Source organism: Labeo rohita, chromosome 10, assembly GCF_022985175.1.
Source record: "Labeo rohita strain BAU-BD-2019 chromosome 10, IGBB_LRoh.1.0, whole genome shotgun sequence".
Classification (NCBI taxonomy): Eukaryota; Metazoa; Chordata; class Actinopteri; order Cypriniformes; family Cyprinidae; genus Labeo; species Labeo rohita.
In genome coordinates, this window is record NC_066878.1 from 10,197,381 (window position 1) to 10,218,208 (window position 20,828).

General features: G+C 37.7%; 2 protein-coding genes across 3 annotated transcripts; both read left to right on the forward strand.

Annotated features, from left to right (window-relative positions):
- Nucleotides 1–718: 718 nt before the first annotated feature.
- On the forward strand, nt 719–15,178 carry scaf4a (SR-related CTD-associated factor 4a). Of its 2 annotated transcripts, none has more exons than XM_051121566.1 (20): nt 719–890; nt 3,045–3,128; nt 4,242–4,286; nt 4,366–4,527; nt 4,638–4,767; nt 6,973–7,115; nt 7,253–7,429; nt 8,467–8,555; nt 8,660–8,753; nt 9,800–9,928; nt 10,025–10,098; nt 10,181–10,371; nt 10,501–10,601; nt 10,683–10,796; nt 10,908–11,064; nt 11,481–11,584; nt 11,671–11,824; nt 12,408–12,488; nt 12,615–12,701; nt 13,325–15,178. In XM_051121566.1, the coding sequence occupies exons 1-20, from the start codon at nt 861–863 to the stop codon at nt 14,179–14,181; spliced, it is 3,003 nt and encodes a 1,000-aa protein (XP_050977523.1). In that variant the 5' UTR covers nt 719–860; the 3' UTR covers nt 14,182–15,178. The 2 variants fall into 2 exon arrangements, with proteins under 2 accessions (XP_050977523.1, XP_050977522.1); XM_051121565.1 differs by having other exon boundaries at nt 720–890; nt 9,776–9,928; nt 13,325–15,172.
- A 380-nt stretch (nt 15,179–15,558) lies between these two features.
- On the forward strand, nt 15,559–20,050 carry sod1 (superoxide dismutase 1, soluble). Its single transcript, XM_051121865.1, has 5 exons — nt 15,559–15,727; nt 16,689–16,785; nt 16,879–16,948; nt 19,514–19,631; nt 19,712–20,050. The coding sequence occupies exons 1-5, from the start codon at nt 15,656–15,658 to the stop codon at nt 19,817–19,819; spliced, it is 465 nt and encodes a 154-aa protein (XP_050977822.1). The 5' UTR covers nt 15,559–15,655; the 3' UTR covers nt 19,820–20,050.
- The last annotated feature ends 778 nt before the right edge of the window (nt 20,051–20,828 follow it).

Sequence of the window (20,828 nt, forward strand, 5' to 3'; positions counted from 1 at the left end):
GTTTTACTACAAATTCTAAGGTAAAACCATGGTTAATTTTGTAGTTACCATGGTTTTACTCCAAATCCTATAGTAAAATCATTTTTTTTATTTTGTGGTTACTATGGTTTTACTACAAAAACCATAGTTAAACCATAGTTTAAATCTTTAAAACAGATGTTTATAATAAATGCACCCTATTTACATACGAATTAGTAGTGTCCACGTTAAATCTAAATCAGTGGTTCTCATTCGGCGGAAACCTGTTGAAAATGATGTTTATAATATAATAAAATATGTTTATTTATTGCTTGAACACTTGTTTACATACGAAGTAGTCCAAATGAAGTCCTTAGCAATGCATATTACTAATCAAAAATTAAGTTTTGATACATTTACGGTTGAAAATGTATGAAATATCTTCATGGAACATGATCTTTACTTAATATTCTAATGATTTTTGGCACAAAAGAATAATACAATGTATTTTTGGCTATTTCTATGTTACTTAAGACTGGTTTTGTGGTCCAGGGTCACGTATGTTTCGATTTCAGTGTTTGGTTTTAAAGAGATTTATGTATTTTGATGTATGTTATTAACTAAATGCCTGTCTGTAACTTATGATAAAGCCTTTGTATTATTATAAAAACAGAATGTGTTTTTCTCTCTTTAGTGCGTTCTTGCAGCGCTATCTAGTGGCCGTTACTCACAACAACAGTCTCTCAATCCCATCCTGCACCGCGAGCACCGCGCCGACTCCGAGTCCGAGCTGTCTGTCTGCTGCCAGGGGCGGACATGTTGGGGCGGCCTGTTGGAGGACAGTACCACATATATTTCTAATTTTACCGGAGAAAGTGACCGCAAAGCAGAGACGGGACACCATGGATGCCGTCAACGCTTTTAATCATGAGGTGTGTGTGTATCCAATAAGATGAAACGACTATAAAATGGCGGTTTGTTGAGCACAAGCGTTCAATGTGTAGCAACGGCCCAAGCCAGATGAAGGCCTCAGTGTTTAAAATACGCAGTTGCATGCTGCCAGTTTGAATCTAGATGATCATACGGGACCGTCCTTTCGTAAACGTTGTGTAAAAGCTTTGATCTGTGTATTACGATACTTTAAACGCCATGATAACAGGCCTAGCAATGATAATAGACAGCATGGTCTGCAGTTGGTCACTTTGCATGTTTGTTTCTGCTTTTTTCAACGCCTGATCTCACATTTATGAATACACATCTCTGCAAAAGTTATAAGATGACGTACAAACTTGTGCTCGTGTTGTTTACAGTCTACGCGCTCTGTGTGTGCACGTTAGCTCCTCTTGTATGAGTCTCCAGCGTAAAGGTTCATTCATGGTCATGGGACGTCTATAAGCTGTCACAGTTCATTCTTTCACTAACTTTATATTGCTCGCTAATAGTTAAGATAAACAAATGTGCCCGCAAATTGTCCAAAATTCTAACAGAAATATTGTTAAGAGACCATATTCTACAAAGAAGCAGCATTTTAGTAACCCCCATTAAGTTCTGGCACCGAAAACCGTGAAAATAAGTCGCAAACGAAATTTTTATTTTTTTCTCTGGCCCCTTAAAAGGATGTTTTTGTTGCTGTACCTTTAAGAAACACATTCTGCTCATCTAACCTCCGCCTACTGTAGTTCAGTGCTTATCAGTAGATTTCCAGTATGCGTTGTTTAAGGTTATGTAAATATGAGCGGTTATTTGTAAAGTGTTGTATTTATTTTTTCAAACCTGATAGGTAAATTGTGTGTGATTTCTGTAAGTTACCACTACACTGAATGCAAAAATGATTGTTTTCAAACACGTTTTTCCGCACACGCTTCCTTGTGTGTTATTGGTCAGGCAAATCGATAGTCCCTCCCCCAGACTCACAGCATTGGTTTAGCGAGTGTCACTATTTCGGGACTGGTCAGGATGCTGAGAGTGCAACAGTGTTTGCCCACTCTGGAAATATTTTTTCCATTCATTTTTCACATACAGATTTTTTTTTCTTTGTTAGAACAATCAGATAGAATGTGATTCACAACATTACAAAACTATTAGTATGTGATACATTTGAATATGAACTTACTTCGGAACTGTTAAAAAAGTATGTTTTATATAGTATAAACATGGGTAGTATGAATGAAATTCGAAAGTGCTATATGTGTCATGTTACTGTCACGTGACCTACTAGCATCAGTCGCTTTACTGACATTCATAAATCATCTCCTGTTGCCTCATGGGATAGTTTAAAGTGTTCATCACTTCAGAATCATGCCAGAACTAGTAGGTCGTCCAGGTACTTTTTGTTTTTTAAATATTATAAATTAAGACGTATTAGTCTTTTGGCGTCCTGTTTTTTGCATACTGTGTTGTAGTATTCAGATGCATTCATATGCATATATTAAAGTAGCTTAGAGAGCGTAGGCAGACTGACTGTTTCATCATTCCCAGTGCTTCATTTGAAGTGGGCGGGTGCTGAAGAGTTAATTTGGTGTGATTTGTTTGTTTGATTCTCAGACTGGAGATTTTTTTTTTTTTTTCACAAATTGAGTTTTTTATTTCCAGAACTGTCACTGAGTCAGTGTATAATTGATTTATTACAGTTGTCTCTGCATGTTAAGATGAAATAAAGGGAGGTATTTTAACTACGATTAAATTAAATCACTTTCCTCTTTCCACAAGAAGTTCAGTATAAGCAAGTTTGAATGTGCCAAGGATATATGAGTATTAAAGTTATTTAAAAGCTATACCCGTCAACCACATTCTGATGCATCTATATTTTTTAATGGTATTAAATTATAAAGGGCAAAATGGAATATGTAAGTATACTACATGTCCATGAACCATGGTGTAATATCACAGTATTCAATAAACATAGCAATATCATGGTACTTGTTATGCTTCGCACAAAAATTACCTTGAGGTTGCTTCCACTCAACAAGCATTTCCAGCAATTTTAAGCTTTTAGGGTGAGGTTACCCAATAATATATTTTCCATATTTCACCTCAGCCCTCATTAGCATCATATGCCCTAACTTTACTTTATGTCTCTGTTGCAGTTGTTCTCCTTGATGGACACCAAGCCTCCCATCTCGAGGGCCAAGATGATCTCCATTACCAAATCTGCCATAAAAGCCATTAAAGTAAGTTGATCTTGATGTTGAAGTGCAGAGATCACACCAATCGCAACGGACACTTAAAGAAGTCCACTTCCAGAACAACAATTTACAGATAATGTACTTACCACCTTGTCATCCAAGATGTTAATGTCTTTCTGTCTTTAGTTGTAAGGAAATTATGTTTTTTGAGGAAAACATTTCAGCATTTTTCTCCATATAATGGACTGATATGGTGCCCCGAGTTTGAATTTCCAAAATGCAGTTTAAATGCGGCTTCAAACGATCCCAAATGCGGTTGTAAAGGATCCCAGCTGAAGAAGAAGGGTCTTATCTAGCAAAACAATTGGTTATTTTCATAAAAATAATACAATTTATATACTTTTTAATCTCAAACACTCGTCTTGTCTTGCTCTCCCTGAACTCTGTGTATTCTGGCTCAAGACAGTTAGCGTATGTTGAAAAACTCTGATCGTGTTTTCTCCCTTAACTTCTAAATCATCCTATATCGCTGTTTTACCTTTTTTGTTAAGGGTGTTTGATCTTCTTTGCATGTTCACTTTGCAAAAACTGAGTCGTAACTTTTATGGCGATGTAGAATGATTTTGAAATGATTTTTGAAGTTGAGGGAGAATATACGATTGGAGTTTTTCAACATACCCTAACTGTTTTGAGTCAGAATACTCAGAGTTCAGAGCATTTGAGATTAAAAAATTTTTAATTGTATTTTTTAAATGAAAATAACCGATCGTTTTGCTAGATAAATCGCTTCTTCCTCGGCTGGGATCGTTTACAACACATTTGGGATCGTGTGAAGCCACTTTTTGATTGCATTTTGGAAGCTCAAACTTGGGGCACCATATCAGTCCATTATATGGAGAAAAATCCAGAAATGTTTTCCTCAAACACAATTTGTTTACGCCTGAAGAAAGAAAGACATGAACATCTTGGATGACGAGGGAGTGAGTACATTATCTGTAAATTGTAGTTCTGGAAGTGGACTTCTCCTTTAATGCTGTTGGGTTAAAATATGATACGGTCAGTGTGTGTACGGCTCAGATTTCTAAATCCTAATCAAAGATGCTTTAGCACATTTAAAAATTATCTTTTTAATCTGTTTTAATTTTGTGTGTCTTCCAGTTATACAAGCATGTTGTCCAAATCGTAGAAAAGTTCATTAAGAAGGTAGGTGCCCATCTGGACTGAATTTGAGATGGATAATTGGTTGCTTGTGTTCATTTACTGAGTGATGTTTTGTGCGCAGTGCAAACCCGAGTATAAAGTTCCAGGACTCTACGTAGTGGATTCCATCGTGAGACAGTCACGGCATCAGTTTGGAGCCGATAAAGATGTGTTTGGACCTAGGTTCACCAAAAACATCACAGGAACATTTGAGAATCTATGCTTGTGTCCCACAGAAGATAGGGTGAGAATATCTGTTTAGCAATACGCCTATTTTTATAATTCTTTTAGTACCCACATTGTGATTTAAAAGTTTTGAATGCTCACTTCATAATATTTCTCTTCCTCCTTCAGAGTAAGATAGTGAGAGTGCTGAACCTGTGGCAGAAGAATGGAGTGTTTAAGATCGAGGTCATTCAGCCTCTGTTGGACATGGCTGCTGGATCCAGCAGCTCAACAGGATTGGACAATGGCCCTGATGGGGGTAAGAAACTGATGTGTGACATTGTGAATATCTCAGTGATTTTAATGTGCTTCTTATCTGTTAAGAGATTTGTTTTGTGATACAAACTTGTCTTTCTGGTCGCAAGTATGAGCAGCAAGACAGTAGCAAATGTTTGGGGTAAGTAAGATTTGCTTTGAGAGAAATCAATATTGTTATGCGGCAAGGAAACTATAAATAGATCAAAAGTAACAATAAAGAAAGATTTCTATTTTAAATGAATGCTGTTATTTTTAACATTTCATTACAAACAATTATGAAAACGTATCATAGTTTCGACAAAGACATTAAGCAGCAAAATTGTTTTTGTTGAGTATTTCTTGAGCACAAAATCAGCATATTATAATGATTTCTGGAGTAATGGCTGCTGAAAATTCACCTTTACTATAACAGGAATAAATAACATTTTAAAATATTACAGTCAAAACAGTTATTTAAAAATGTAATAATACCTCGCAGTCTTAATGTTTTACTGTATATTTGATTAAATAAATGCAGTCTTGGTGAGCATTAGAGTCTTTATTCAAAAACATTTTAAAAAAAAACTTACAGACTCCAAACATTTGAACTGTAGTGTAGATGTTTTAATAGTCTATCATTTAAAGGGATAGTTCACCCAAAAATAAAAAATTCTGTCTTTAATTACTCATCTTCATGTTGTTACAAACCCGTAAGACCTTCGTTCATCTTCGGAACACAAATTAAGATATTTTTGATGAAATCTGAGTGTTGTCAAAAGTAGCGACCACGATACCAGTTGGTAGTGGAATTTTAAAAACGTCCATTTCCCGATAACATTTGAGCGCTGTTGAGCAGTTTGCTAAACACTGTTGATTGGCCATTGTGTTCACATGCTCAACCAGGTGCTCACACAGCAGCACATAGAAGCAGGGTTGCCAGGTTTTCACAACAAAACCTGCCCAGTTGCTGCTCAAAACTAGCCCAAAAGTTCTCATTCTCATTTCGAGGGGGGTCCCCTGGTAAAAGCATTTCAGGGGGTAAAATGCACGTTTTTGGTGCGGTTCATCTAATAAAATTAGCATTCCGGGATCTAAACATTACGTTATTGGGGTTGCTTCAACACACGGACATGAAAAACAACCTACAGCAACAGTACGAATGTAGCCCAATCTCGTGGAAAAAAACGCAGAGTTGGCAACACTGCATCAGAGCGTTTGAAAGCCGCGTCTATCAGCGGATCCCTGATATCTGCACATAGACGGATCTGCTGATAGATGCGACTTTCATATGCTCCCATGTGCTTCTGCGTGAGCGCTTGAAGAGCTTGAACCGATGATCATTGTAGCCAGTCACAGTCATATCTGTTGAGCATGTGAACGCAATGGCCAATCAGCAGTGTTTAAAGGGGTTTATTGGATGCAAAGTTCACTTTTACATGTATTGGCAGTATGTTCAAATCTACCCTATAATGATAAAAATCCATGCAGTGATTTTTATTTTAATTCATATCGCACCATTCTCAGATGAGGTGTGTTGGTGTGGCATCACGCCGAGAGGCTGCTCCCATGATAGTTGATTGACATGAGCGTCTTGCCTCAGATCAGCTGTCACAGTCCAACCTCTATTGTTTCGATGCTGGAGCAGGGACGTAAGTTAGACAAGAATATCTCTGATTGAGCGATTGATGATTTTTACAGAGCTGATTTTGACAAGGTAAAAATGGTGTTGTTTTACACAACCATTGCGAATTTTTAACCAAAGTATATTATAGACTTTATTAAGACCCTAAAGAATCATATCAACTTGTGGAAAATGGGCATCCGATGACCCCTTTAAGAATCCACTCAACAGCGCTCAAATGTTAGTGGGAAATGGACGTTTTTAAAATTTCATGTTAGATAGCACTATTTCTGACCCAGCATAGACAGCAACACAACTGACACAGAAGAGAAGAAATTACTGAATAAAGTTATTTTAGTTTTCGTTGCGCACAGAAAGTATTCTCGTAGCCTCATAACATTGTTTGAACCACTGATGTCGCATGGACTGTTTTATCTGTGTCCTTGCTACCTTTCTGGACCTTGAACGTGTCAGTTGCGTTGCTGTCTATGCAGGGTCAGAAATCTCTTTTTAAAAGGTTTTTTTTAAAAGGTTTTACCTTGTTAGGTTTAATTTTAGAGTTTCTTACTGCCCTATAATAGCTTCATTATCAATGTGTTTCTGCAGCATCTCCACAGTCTCCTGTGAGGGAGCAGGAGGCTCATCCTGTGGTGACGCCAAACACGATCGCAGCAGCTGTGCCTCAGCTTCAGAACTCAGATGCCTTTGCGGCTGTTGCTCAGCTAATTCAGTCTTCTCAAGGACAGCAGGTTAGTCGACTTCCTGCATATCAGATGTTTGCAAAGATCAAAGCATTGAACACCTTGGGGTGTTAACATAGAAAATAAGAGAAATTATGAAAGAATTTTAGTCCTTTTAGGATATTCATGTTCACTGTTTTCTTAAGCTTCAGCAGATGCTTCAGAACTTTCAGCCGCCGGGGAAACCTCAGTCTCCAGCTGTGGACAATAACAGAAGTCACCTCCACCTACAGGCTCAGGCTATGACTGCCACCTCTACGCTCACACATCAGCACATCCATCACGCACCACAGCCTGTGGAAAAGAAAGCCACCTTCGACAAGGTGAAAAAAGATTTCAGTTGGTTTTGAACCTGCTCTGGGTATTTAAAAACAGACAGTACAGCTCATCTAAAAACTGTGAGATAAAACTACTTTTTTTTTTTTTTCTTAAAGAGTAGTTGATAGATATTTATAATAACAAATTACAATAAAAAATCTGTTTTAAAGGAGAAGTCCACTTTCAGAACAACAATTTACAGATAATGTACTCTCACCCCCATGTCATCCAAGATGTTCATGTCTTTCTTTCTTCAGTTATAAAGAATTTGTTTTTTGAGGCAAACATTTCAGGATTTTTCTTCATATAATGGACTGCTATGGTGCCCCGAGTTTGAACTTCCAAAATGCAGTTTAAATGTGGCTTCAAATGATCCCAAATGCGTTTATAAATGATCCCAGTCGACGAAGAAGGGTCTTATCTAGTGAAACGGTTATTTTCAGAAAAATAATACAATTTAAATACTTTTTAATGTCAAACTCTCATTTTGTCTTGCTCTTCCCGACCTCTGTGTTTTCCCGGTTCATGACAGTTAGGGTATGTCGAAAAACTCCCATCTCATGTTCTCCCTCAACTTCAAAATCATCCTATATTGCTGTTTTACCTTTTTTGTTAAGGGTGTTTGATCATCTTTGCATGTTCACTTTCCAAAGATTGGGTCGTAACTTGAACGGCGATGTAGGATGATTTTGAAATGATTTTTGAAGTTGAGGGAGAAAATATGATCGGAATTTTTCAACACACCACTGTCTTGAGCCAGAATACACAGAGTTCAGGGAGAGCAAAACAAGATGAGTGTTTGAGATTAAAAAGTATTTAAATTGTAGTTTTCTAATGAAAATAACCGATCGTTTCCCTAGAATGCACAAAATCCACAAAAATGCAATTTTCATCATGAATAGTAATGTTTCTTGAACAGCAAATCAGAATATTAGAATGATTTCTGAAGGATCGTGTGACACTGAATTTTGGAGTAATGGCTGGAAAATCATCCCTAGTTGGCCTAAAATTGCTGACTTTCTCTTTCCTCTTCATTTTTCAGACCCTTCTGGATCGCTTTGATTATGACGATGAGCCAGAAGCGGGTGAGGAAGCTAAGAAGGATGAAACGCCGTCTGTCCAACCTACTATGTAGGAAGCATCTCCTTTACTATGTTTGAACTCTGATATACAGTATATTACCTATTACATTTGTGCAGAATTTTAAATTTGTCATTTCTCCTGTGTCTCTGCAGGGGATTTCCTGAGCAGACCGTCCCAGGATTTCCACCAGCCAATCAGCTGCAGCACTTTCAACAACATATGATGGCCGTATCACAGCGGCAACAGGTATATTACTACAACCCCTATATACAGAGACATTTTGGGCTGAAATCCAGGGTTCGTACAAGGTACTGAAAGTGCTAGAAGTACTTAAATTTGACTTTTTTAAAATTAAGGCCTGGAAGACCCTTGAAAATAGCAATATTCCTGAAGAGGTACTTGAAAAGTGCTTAAGTTATTGAAAGACAATGTATCTTTGAAGTAAGTGTTTAAATGTTTATATCTCTTTAATATACGTTCACGCAAATTCATTTTTTGCTTATTTCAGTTAATAAAAGTAGTACAAAAAAAAAAAAAACAGCTAAGCCAGTAGTAACTGAGTCAATTGAGTGACTCATTTACACTGATTCAAACTTGTGACTCTGATTATTAATTTCAAGCGATTCACTAGCACAAACTGGATCCAATTAGAAGAGACAATAATTTGAAAATGATTTACTGTTTCAAAGTGCTCCAATTGGATCGTGTATCTGTTACAGATTGCGTGTCACAAATAATTTGATTTAGATCTGGACTTTGGAGTGGGTTCGCAAATCATTTGATTTAGATGGAACTTTGCATATATGTGAATCATTTTATTCAGATTGGAACTTCGGAGTGGGTTTGCGAATCATTTGATTCAGATCATGACTTTGGTGCAGGTTCGTGAATCATTTCATTCATTTATCATGAATCATTTGTTTCAGATCAGGATTTCAAAATAGTTTTGCAAATCTTTTTTTATGATCTTTTTTTATAAATAAATAGTAGAAAACATCAAACCATTAAGGAAGTACAATTAGAAAAACAAAACAGAAAAAAGAAAAAGAAAGCATACCTTAAACTGTGGTTTTAATTTGAAAGAGAAGACATTGCTTGGTAAGTGGGATCTCTGATTGAAGTCCCTGAAAATCAAAATATTAGTGCTTGAAGTCCTTGAAAGTTTCATTTTACAGTATCTGTATGAACCCTGGAAATCTCATTTTGACATTTTTCTGTAATTTAATAAATCGATAGTCACGTTTTGGTTTTTATTGTTGTATGCTCAGGTTGTTCTACCTTCGAATGGACAGGTCCAAGGCTTTGGTCTAATGACCTCTCAACCCTATCCAGACATGATGCCTCAGATGGGGCAGGCACATGCAGCTTTCCCACCTCAGAATGACACCTTCAATCAACACATGGCTGGACATCAGCATCCGGTAAAATCATTGCAAAAATAAAAAAAGAAAAATAACAGATTGTTAACTGTTAAGTTGTTGTAGAATTTCATACTAATCTGATAACTTGTGGCACAGGAAATGATGAATTCAGATGCATCCACCAGGCCTTACCCCGATGGCAAGAGGTCACGGTCGCGTTCAGGGTCGAGGTGCGTACAACAAATCACTGTCCTTATGAACAACATTTTTAAGTCCTCATGACAAGGTTAAATGTTGTTGTTTTTGTTTCAGATCTCCTAAAAGAAGAAGGTCACGATCCAATTCCCGTACGAGACGAATGCGGCATCGACGGTCGCGCTCTCGTTCTCGAGAGCGACGGCGTCAGTCGCCTCGATCGCGGTCTCAGGAAAGAAGAGACAGAGAAAAAGAACGAGAACGAAGGCAGAAAGGCCTTCCTCCTGTAAAGAATAACACTCTCAGTGGTAAGCAAGGCAACTTTTTTTTACTACTGTAACCACCAGTCACGCTCGCCCATTTATAAAGTATGCATAAACACAGTAATAAACCTTCTTCCTAAAGCTAGTGTGACACTGTGTATCTCTCTCTTTCAGTGTGCAGTACTACTCTCTGGGTGGGGCAGCTAGATAAAAGGACACAGCAGCAGGACGTGGCCTGTTTACTAGAGGAGTTCGGGCAGATAGATTCAATTAATGTACGTTCTTGAGAATTAGAGTAAGATAAGATGTTGAATTTCTGTGCTGAAGTCTCATTTCGTCTTGTCTGATTTCAATAGATGATTCCTCCTCGTGGTTGTGCCTACATTGTCATGATTCATCGTCAGGATGCCTATCGAGCCTTGCAGAAACTAAGTAGAGGTCCATACAAAGTCAACCAGAAAGCCATTAAGGTATCTGATGATAATTTTAGTACAGATTGTCAACCCCCCCCCCCCCCCCAAAACATTGGAAACTTTTAAACTTGAATCTTTTCGACTTAAAACATCACTATATTTCTCCAGATTGCCTGGGCTCTGAATAAGGGCATTAAGGCTGAATTCAAGCAGTATTGGGATGTGGAGTTGGGTGTGACCTATGTACCATGGTCCAAAGTAAAGATGGAGGACCTGGATGTGTTTAGAGAAGGAGGGATGCTGGACCCTGATACTCTTGCACCAGGTAACATTTGCAACCAATTGTTAAAGGGATAGTTCAAACAAAAATAAAAATTCTGTCATTAATTAGTCACCCTCATGTTGTTCCAAACCCGTAAGACCTTTGTTGTTCTTCAGAACACTAATTAATATGAAATCTGAGAGCTTTCTGACCATAGACGGCAATGCAACTGACACGTTCAAGGCCCAGAAAGGTAGTAATTTGCATTGCTGTCTATGCAGGGTCAGAAAGCTCTCAGATTTTATCAAAATATCTTAATTTGTGTTCTGAAGATGAACAAAGTTATTACAGGTTTGGAATGACATGAGGGTCAGTAATTAATGACAGAATTTCCTTTTTTTTTTTTTTTTTTTTTTTTTTTTCATTTTCATGTCCATTGAGGGCACATAGTAATGTATTGTTTGCATGTCCATGTTCAGAGTGGAGAAGCTCTCAGATTGAGCTGGAGAAGGCAGAAGAGTCTCAAAACGGCAGGCCTGAGGTGGGAAAAGTGGAGGAGAGCCCGGCTGTAGTACCTATGCAGGTAACTTATAATGCCCTGGTTCTTAATCTTAAAGTTTTTGGGTTTGGTCCTGTTTATTTATTTGTCCTATTTTTGTTCTTTTTCAGGTTCCTCCTGTCCAGCCTATGGGAGCAGTTGGTGTCCCACCTCCAGGATTCCCAGGACCCATGAACATCCCACCTCCCTCATTCCCACCTGGGGTTCCCCCACCCCCGGGTCCCTTCATACGGCCGGGCTTTAACCCCATGCAGATGCCTCCAGGTACGGCAAAACTAGTGACACAATGTTGTTAAAGGGCTAGTTCACCCAAAAAAGAAAATTCTGTCATTAATTACTCACCCTCATGTCAGTGTCATGTCCTCCAAACCCATGAGACCTTTGTTTATCCTCAGAATACAAATTAAGTTATTTTTGATGAAATCCAAAAGCTTTCTGACCCTGCATAGACGGCAATGTAACTGAAATGATCCCACTCCCAGAAACATAGTAAAGACATCATATAAGTAGCTCATGTGACATCAGTGGATAAACCATAATTTTATGAAACTACAAGAATAACTTTTGTGTGCAAAGAAAACAAAAATAACTAATTTATTCAGTGATTCTTTTCCTCTGCGTTGCCTATGGAGGGTCAGAAAGCTCTTGAATTTCATCAAAAATATCTTAATTTGTGTTTTGAGGATAAACAAAGGTCTTACGGGTTTGGAATGACATGCAACTGAGTAATTAATGACAGAATTTTCATTTTTTGGTAAACTATCCCTTTAAGTGTCTTGTCAGAATAGATGTTTTGTTTTTTGAAGAGTACTGTATCACTTACTAACACCATTATTCTTTGTTTCAGGATTTCTCCCCCCAGGTGCCATGCCTCCTCTAGGTGCCAGTGGGCCTCCTCCACCTACAGCAGGGATCGGCATGCCTCCAGGTGGGCGGGCTTTATTGTATAGACTGTACCTAATTTGATTTTTATAGGCTTGACCAGTAAGCCAGTATTTAGTTTCTATATATTCCCCATCTTGACAGCAACACTGACATGATTTTTTCGCTGTAGTTGGCAGCTCAGTTGAAGACCTTTCGAACGATCCAGCAGGTATGGGCCCAAGAATCAACAGTGATGGAACAGAGGGATTCAACTCAGGTGTGTTTATGTGTAGATTTATTAATCAACCAAAATATTATAAAGTACATGATAATAAAGCATAACTGGTGGCCATTGCGTTCCCAAATGCGTGCTAAACTCACAGCAGATGCAATAAACAAATTCACTGTATTTGCTGTAAACGGAGCCGTTCTGGGGCACGGAAAACATTGGATCACGAGCTGATGGCCTGAACGAAGTGCATGACTTGATGACGAGATTAAGCCATATTGTGCTTTCGATTTTAGTTCGTTTGACAAGTACTGTGCCAAAGCATAATGGCCCAAAACACAACTTTAAAGACGTTTTATGTTAGAATATTTTAAAAATCTACAATTTTTGTCTGGAAGATCAAAATGGTTTAATATCGTCATGTGACCACAATATCATCAAGGCAGTTTTGCTATCGTGATACCACGATATTGACAATATCCTTGCATTCCTAGTCTTTAGTGTTACATGATCTTGCAGAAATCATTTTAATATGCTAATTTGGAGCTTAAGAAACATCTTTTTTGTGGAAACGCTGATAATGTAGCATCACAGACATTCTCCAGCATTTTTTTTCAGTGATTAATCTCTCTGCGTGAAGTCATTTCATTGTTATTTCATTAACTCTGCAGGAAACCAGGTGCCTCCTGGAGGTCCACCAGGCATGGGCATGCAGTCTCCACCAGGTCTTCTAGGTTCAAGGCCGGGTATGATGCCTCTCCAGCGGCCCCCGGGGATGCCGCTCCCACACATGCAGCGCTTCCCCATTCCACCTCCTCGACCTGGCATGCCACCCATCCCACCACAAATGATGCCACCCAGGGGTCCACCTCAGATGATGCACCGAGAGCCACCACCCGGAGGCTTCGGCATGCCACCTCCTCCTCATGGCATGAGGGGTCCCTTCCCACCTCCAGGTCCTCCCTTCATGAGACCTGGCGGACCCAGACCAGACGGGCCGAATGATCACGAGGTGAGACCGTTCAGAGGCGAGCGCCCTGGTTTAGGAAGGGGCAGAGATCGAGAGCAGGACTGGTACGGAGGGCGGCGCCCTTTCGGTGAGAGGCCGGAAGGTCGCGAGCGATTTGGAGGCTGGCACGAGGAGCCGGAAAAACAAGGCGGGTGGGACCGAGAGAGAGAACGCAGGGACTGGAGGAGAAGTCCGGATGGAGATAGGGATCGAGATCGAGATCGAGATCGAGATAGAGATCGAGGACGGGATGGTGAAGAACGGACAAGGCGCTCTGCAGGAAGCAGAGAGAGGAGCACACGCTGGGACAGAGACGATAGACTCGATCGACTGGGTCTCACCAGCGAGGAACCCAACGAGAGACTTGCAGCCAGTACCAACGAGCCTAGTGCAAACGCTACTAAAGAACTTCCCGAAGCCAAGCCAGATGTTCCAGCACCTTCCACCGCAGACTCAAAAGCCTCAGAACCTATAGCAGAGAACAAATCTGCCGAGCAAACACACGCGGAAGAATCATAGAGGCCTCTTTATATGTCAAGACCATATGAGCTTCTCACATGTCAGTGCTAATCTTGAATACTGCTGGCTAGAAAGCAAGTCCAACTGTTGTGGGATGCTTTACGCACGCATACGATGCTTGGTTTTTCATCCTAAACCAAGTTTTTCAGACTTTATAAAGCATCTTTTGGCAAACGTGGAGCGTTGCCTTGTGAATTTATTGTCCCACCTCAATGAAGCTTGAATGTTGTATTAAAACTGAAGATAAGGAAAAGAAACGATTAATGATCCTGCTGTAAATATGCTAACATTACTCGAATAATGTTTGTAGATTTTGACTGGCCGGTTGTTTTTTTTTGGTTTTTGTTTTACAAAGATATCCCTGTTGAGTTTCAGTAATGGAAACATTGACTAAAATATGACATTAAGACCCTTTTGCTGTAATGTTTTTAACTTAATGTTTACAACATACAGAAAAAAAAAAACAAAAAAAAAAAACACAAGATGTTTTTATAATTTTTAAGTTTTTGGAGATAGCACCTCCAAATATTTCAGTGATAGGAATTTGGTTTTAATAAAATATTTTCATACCAAATGAATGAACTGACTTGTATGCAAGTTGTTTCAGTCTTTTTATCCCATACCCTAGTGATTTATATAAGTATTTGTGCCAACTAGTAAGGTTAAGAAGTTTAAAACTAAATAAACTGATTACTGTTTACTGGGCCTTATGGCATATACAGCCATACTGTGGTATTTATCTCGTGACTCTATTTCTAAACCATTCGTTATGGTTTGAATAGGATCTATGTCTATATGAATAGGCCATGACTGTGGAATTAGCCAAAATCATGTGACCGTATGTCAAGGTCAAAGTGACAACCTTGTGCTTTGATTTATCAGTTGCTATATCTCATGTATGTGACCCTGGACCAAAAAAACTGTCGTTTGTAGCACAGGTATATTTGTAGCAATAGCCAAAAATACATTGTATGGGTCGAAATTATCATTTTTTTAATGCCAAAAATCATTAGGATATTAAGATCATGTTCCATAAAGATATTTTGTAAATTTCCAGCTGTAAATATATGAAAACTTACTTTTTGATTTGCAATATGCATTGCTAAGAACTTCATTTGCACAGCTTTAAAGACGATTTTCTCGGCCAAATGTTGTCCTGTTCTAACAAACCATACATGCATACATTTATAAATCTCAATTTCAAAAAATTTGACTGGTTTTGTTTAAAAAAAAAAAAAAAAAAAAAAAAATAGAAAGCCAGAATTTGTGAATTATAAAGCGACATTAACGTCACTTCCATATGACAGCGTGATACCAAAGTGACACGCCAGACTTTACTCCAATCAGCGTCGACCACTACCCTCTGCCTCCTGATTGGTCAGTTCGGCTGACGCGCCGCCCATTTCTTATCAAACAGTATCCGTTTCTTTCACTCTCAGTCAGAACTTTACAGTTTGAATAATTCAAAGGCAGCATGGTGAAGAAGGCTGTTTGTGTGCTTAAAGGCACCGGGGAAGTGACCGGCACCGTTTATTTCGAGCAAGAGGTAAACAAAATTGTGTTTTTGCTGCGTATGTTATGACGCTCCTGTAGCAGGAGAGCAGCCCGCGCAGCGAGCTAGCCTGTAACTACGTCTCGCTTTACGTAATGTCAAATATGTAACGGTAACGTATAATTCAAGACTCCACGCGTTAGCTTGACATGCTTAAGCGTGATATGCATTTGCACGGGATTAGCTCTGCTAATGTCACGCAGATATTGATGGCCAAATCTGATATTAAACTACAGTGGCCTGTTACACGATTTCAGTAGATGACTGATTTATGTGCAATGTAAATTACATTGCATAAATGCGTTAGAACCGTTAAAAGCAGGTCAGCAGTGACCTTTGATACGATGGCAGGTTTGCGTTATTAGTCTGTCATGCATTTGCACATGAAATTGGGACTTTCTGAAGCGTTTGGTGGCAGGCACTGGTGTGGCCTTAAAAATCCAATGAAATTATAAGTGGAAGGCACATTTGCTGAGTCATGCTCTTCTGTCTTTCTTTGTTTGCTGTCACAATTTTGCCAGATAGGACAGAGATCACGGCGCAAGTTGCATGCTGTGCTGGTGTAATAGTTGAAAACACCATTTATAGTGTTTGTTATAGTTGCAAATCTAATCATATTTATTATGCTTTGTCTTCACACTGATAATTAACACTATAAAGTTTAATCTGCATGTTATCCACAATTGTGTCTTTGGGGTCTTAAGAGGTCCTTAAGAAGTCTTAATTCACCCTTCCACAAATTAAAACTGAGCAGAGTCTTATTCATAGTTATGGCATTAAATGATGCGTGCGTTGCGCAAAAAAAAATAAATAAATAAAAATAAAATTACCTGGTAACCAAACCCACAACTTTGGTATTGTTTATAACCATGCATCATGCCAAACAATTAATACATTTGTTTTCTGAAGTGATATGAAACTAACATTGACTAAAGGAGTGATCTGTTTCTTTTAGAGTGATACATCTCCAGTGAAGCTCTCAGGTGAAATCACTGGTCTTACTCCAGGAAAGCATGGTTTCCATGTCCATGCTTTTGGAGACAACACAAATGGTAAGATCAGTTACTCATGTCGCTGATTGTAAAGTACAGGTTAATCCCATTAGGACTGAAGACTTTACTTCAAACCATTTTGTTTTCTCACAGGCTGCATCAGTGCAGGTCCGCACTTCAACCCTCATGATAAAACTCACGGTGGACCAACTGATAGTGTCAGGTGAGTTAATGAGTGTGCTGTATGGTTACAGATCACAGTACAAACTCTACCTGCCCACGAAGTTGTCCGATTTGGGTAAATCTCTACAAATCAAGTAGGTGTATATTAAAAGAACAGTACTTCCTACATAGTGTCCTACTTCTGTATTTAGTAAGATATTGCAGTGTTCAGAGAGCACTATAATAATTTGTCTGTTAGCTGACGTGTTCATCTCATTTGAAATTACTTGGTTATTTACAGAAGCATGTGAATTAATCACCTGAGCTATGAATGTTATGATTATTTTGAACCAACAGTATATGACAGTGTGGAAACGCTGACAGGTTGATGGCAACACAGTCCAGGATCATGTAAAAATTAGTATTTTTCATGCTTTTAAGAGCATTATATTTCACTGAGCAATAGTTTTTATTACTATATATTGCTTAGGGCTGGGTAAAAACAAAAAATTCTCATTTTTATGGAACATTGTTGATTCTTAAATCACAGGAACCAATTAGTCTAGCCCAGTGGTTCCCAGTGACGTTCCTGGAGCCCCCCAACACTAGGGCTGAGTATCGAGTTTGATACTTTTTAGGCACTGACCAAAATGCCTCTATCATCGAGTATCAAAAAACCTCTTGACGTTCAGTACCAAACTTCGATACCTAAGGGGTTAATCTCGTCACTGTGAACGTCACTGTGCTAAAAAGTCTGCAGCACTAGGCGTGTTCGAGGTGGCAAATCAATTAGTGTTTGACATCCGCGAGAGTGATCCGAAAGCATACGAAGCACTGCTCTCTAAAGCTCTCCTGGCTGCGACAAAGTCGAACAGACAGCACACATGAGGCTGTAGCGTGAAAGCATCTCAACCCCCTTAGACGTAAGTCTATGTTTACACTGGTGCATTTTTGTTTAAAAAATGAAAACAATCCTCATCCATAGTGCCATTTCAGAAAAGATATCTGTCCATACTACACGACCAAAAGTGTGCGTTACGTGATCATTCACGAACACTGTAGCATGATGCTACATAAGACAATAAATAAAATTTATGTTCCGCTTTTACTTAACTCATTTTAAGCCACCAGAGAGTGTTTGTAATAACTTTGCCGTCGAATGTGTGTAATGTTGAAATATGTTCTGTCCTCTGAGTCAGAACAGCGATTGCAGAAGAGAGAAGGCATATAACGTTATACATACTGGCAGATGGCGCTTGAAGGTGCTAGTGCTTGTCAGTAAATTAGTGGAAAATGAATAGAAATTATGATTCTGTCTGAGCTATGCATTTTTAAAATGAACATGTTTAAATGTAGCCTAACAGATGTGTAAACTGAAAACTTTTTGAGCTTTATTTAAATTTATTTTCAGTGATTTATTGTTGGATACATTTTGTTTCTTTGTCCAGTGGCTCAAAAAATAGTTTGAGATAATGTAATTTTAATCAAACACACCTGATTCAGATCATCAGCTCAGTACCTGAAATGGGGGTGTCAGACACAGGAGAGATGCAAATTGTGCAGTGTTGTGTGACCTCCAGAAATGTGGTTGTAATGTCGTAATAAGCTTTGTGCTTTGTTACTTTTGATATGAAACAAGGTCTCAGATTTCAAATTCTCTATATTTTATTACAATATTTAGGGCCGTATGATTTTTATTTTATTTTTTCCTCAAATTTTACTGGATTTGCTTTTCCATTTAACTTTTTCTGGACTCCTTTTTAATGGTTAAATTAAGTTGTATTAATCAAAAAGCATTTAAGGTTTTGATTAATAATTAACTAATATCATGAAACCACACTGTAAACAAATCAGTTAATTTTAATCTTCAATATTTTAGTAATGCAATACCAAATGACTCCCATGTATATTTTACAGCGTTAGCTGAGATTTTATTTTTTTCCCCTTGAGAAAATTTGGCATGTCCTGTACCTGATATATATCCAACATACTCAATATAGAATCGAAAATCAAATCGAATTTGCAAGCTTGTGAATCAGAATCTAATCAAATTATGAAATTTTTGTCAAAACTCAGCCCTAACAGTTCTTACTTTGAATAATATTTTTTTAGTTCATGATATTCACAAAAATAATTATTTTATGGTCATTTAAAGGATCAAAAATGGTAACTATGTTGCCTTTAAAAAAAAAAAAAAAAAAAAAAAAAAAAAACCTGGTAAACATGGTTTGAGGTTTTTGGTTTTTTTTATAATAAAGAGTATATTCTAGTGTTGACACAAATATGTCCAGTTTTTTTTTTTTAGCTTTTTAAAAATTGTATTTTCTATGCAGATAAATCCCCCTAGTCATTCTAGAATGATTAATTAATTTCTTTCAAATATAACTATTATATTCATCTTTAGACAGGAAAATGTCTGTATTTTCACAATATGTATCACAGAAAACTAAATATTGCAATGCCAGTTATTTTCTAGTATCATGCAGACCTTTCTAACTGTAAACAGTGTATCTGTTTTTTTTTTTTTTTTTTTTTCTCAAACTGTAAACGGTTATCTTTTCAGTGTAATTTCAAACAGCCATCTAGCACATGTGTTTTTAATACTGTAATGTACTGTATCCCGCAGACATGTTGGAGACCTTGGTAATGTGATTGCTGGTGACAATGGTACTGCAAAAATTGACATTGTGGATGAACTGGTGACCCTGTCAGGGCAACACTCCGTCATTGGGAGGACCATGGTGGTAAGAAAACAACTGTGTGGGTTTATAATTAGCAGTATATCTAATAACTAGCTAACCTCATTGTGTATATTCTGCTCTAGATCCATGAGAAGGAGGATGACTTGGGTAAGGGAGGCAATGAGGAAAGTCTTAAGACTGGCAACGCTGGAGGTCGTCTGGCCTGTGGTGTTATAGGCATCACTCAGTGAAGTCCAGTTAGCTTTAAAATACTAGTGACCAATGTGGATCCCCCTTCCGTAAGCACTTAGCCCACTGATGATTATATCTCTATTTTTGCAAGTTAATGTTTAAAGAGCCATGTAAAGCCGTTTTTTTTCCGCACACGTCTCTGTTGGCACAAACTGCCTTCTAAAGCTACAAAGTGATATGTTCGTTTCCTCTGATCTCGACTTTATTCAATAAAGATTGAGCAGACTGGATATATGTGTGTGTGTGTGTGTGTGTGTGTCTTTGTGGACTACATTTGAGGGCTGTGATGGGAAAAATAATTTGTGCAGGTATAATATTAAACCTGATTCTGTTTAATAAATTAAAATGACTAATAAAATAATAAAACACTGAAATTAAAACTGAAAATATACACTACCAGTCAAAAGTTTTTGAACAGTAAGATTTTTAATGTCTTTTAAAGAAGTCTCTTCTGCTCTCCAAGCCTGCATTTATCTGATCCAAAGTTCAGTAAAAAGTTACATTTTGAAATGTTCTTATTATTTAAAAATAACTGTTTTCTATTTGAATATATTTTTAAACATGTAATTTATTTCTGTGGTCAAAGCTACATTTTCAGCATCGTTACTTCAGTTCAGTGTCACATCCTTAAGAAATAATTTTAATATGCTGATTTGCTGTTCAAGAAACATTTATTATTTTTATTATTATCAATATTTAAAACAGGTGAGCATTTTTTTCTGGGTCCTTTGATGAATAAAAAGACCCAAAAATCAGCATTTAACTGAAATAAAAAGCTTTTGTAACATTATACAATATAAATGCTGTCCATCTGTTTTTTTTATTCATCAAAGCAACCTGAAAAAAATACAACTCCGCTGTTTTCAACATAATAATAAATGTTTTTTGAGCAGCAAATCAGAATATTAGAATGCTTTCTAAAGGATCATGTGACTGGAGTAATGATGCTAAAAATTCAGCTTAGAATTCACAGAAATACATTACATTTTAAAATATATTCAAATAGAA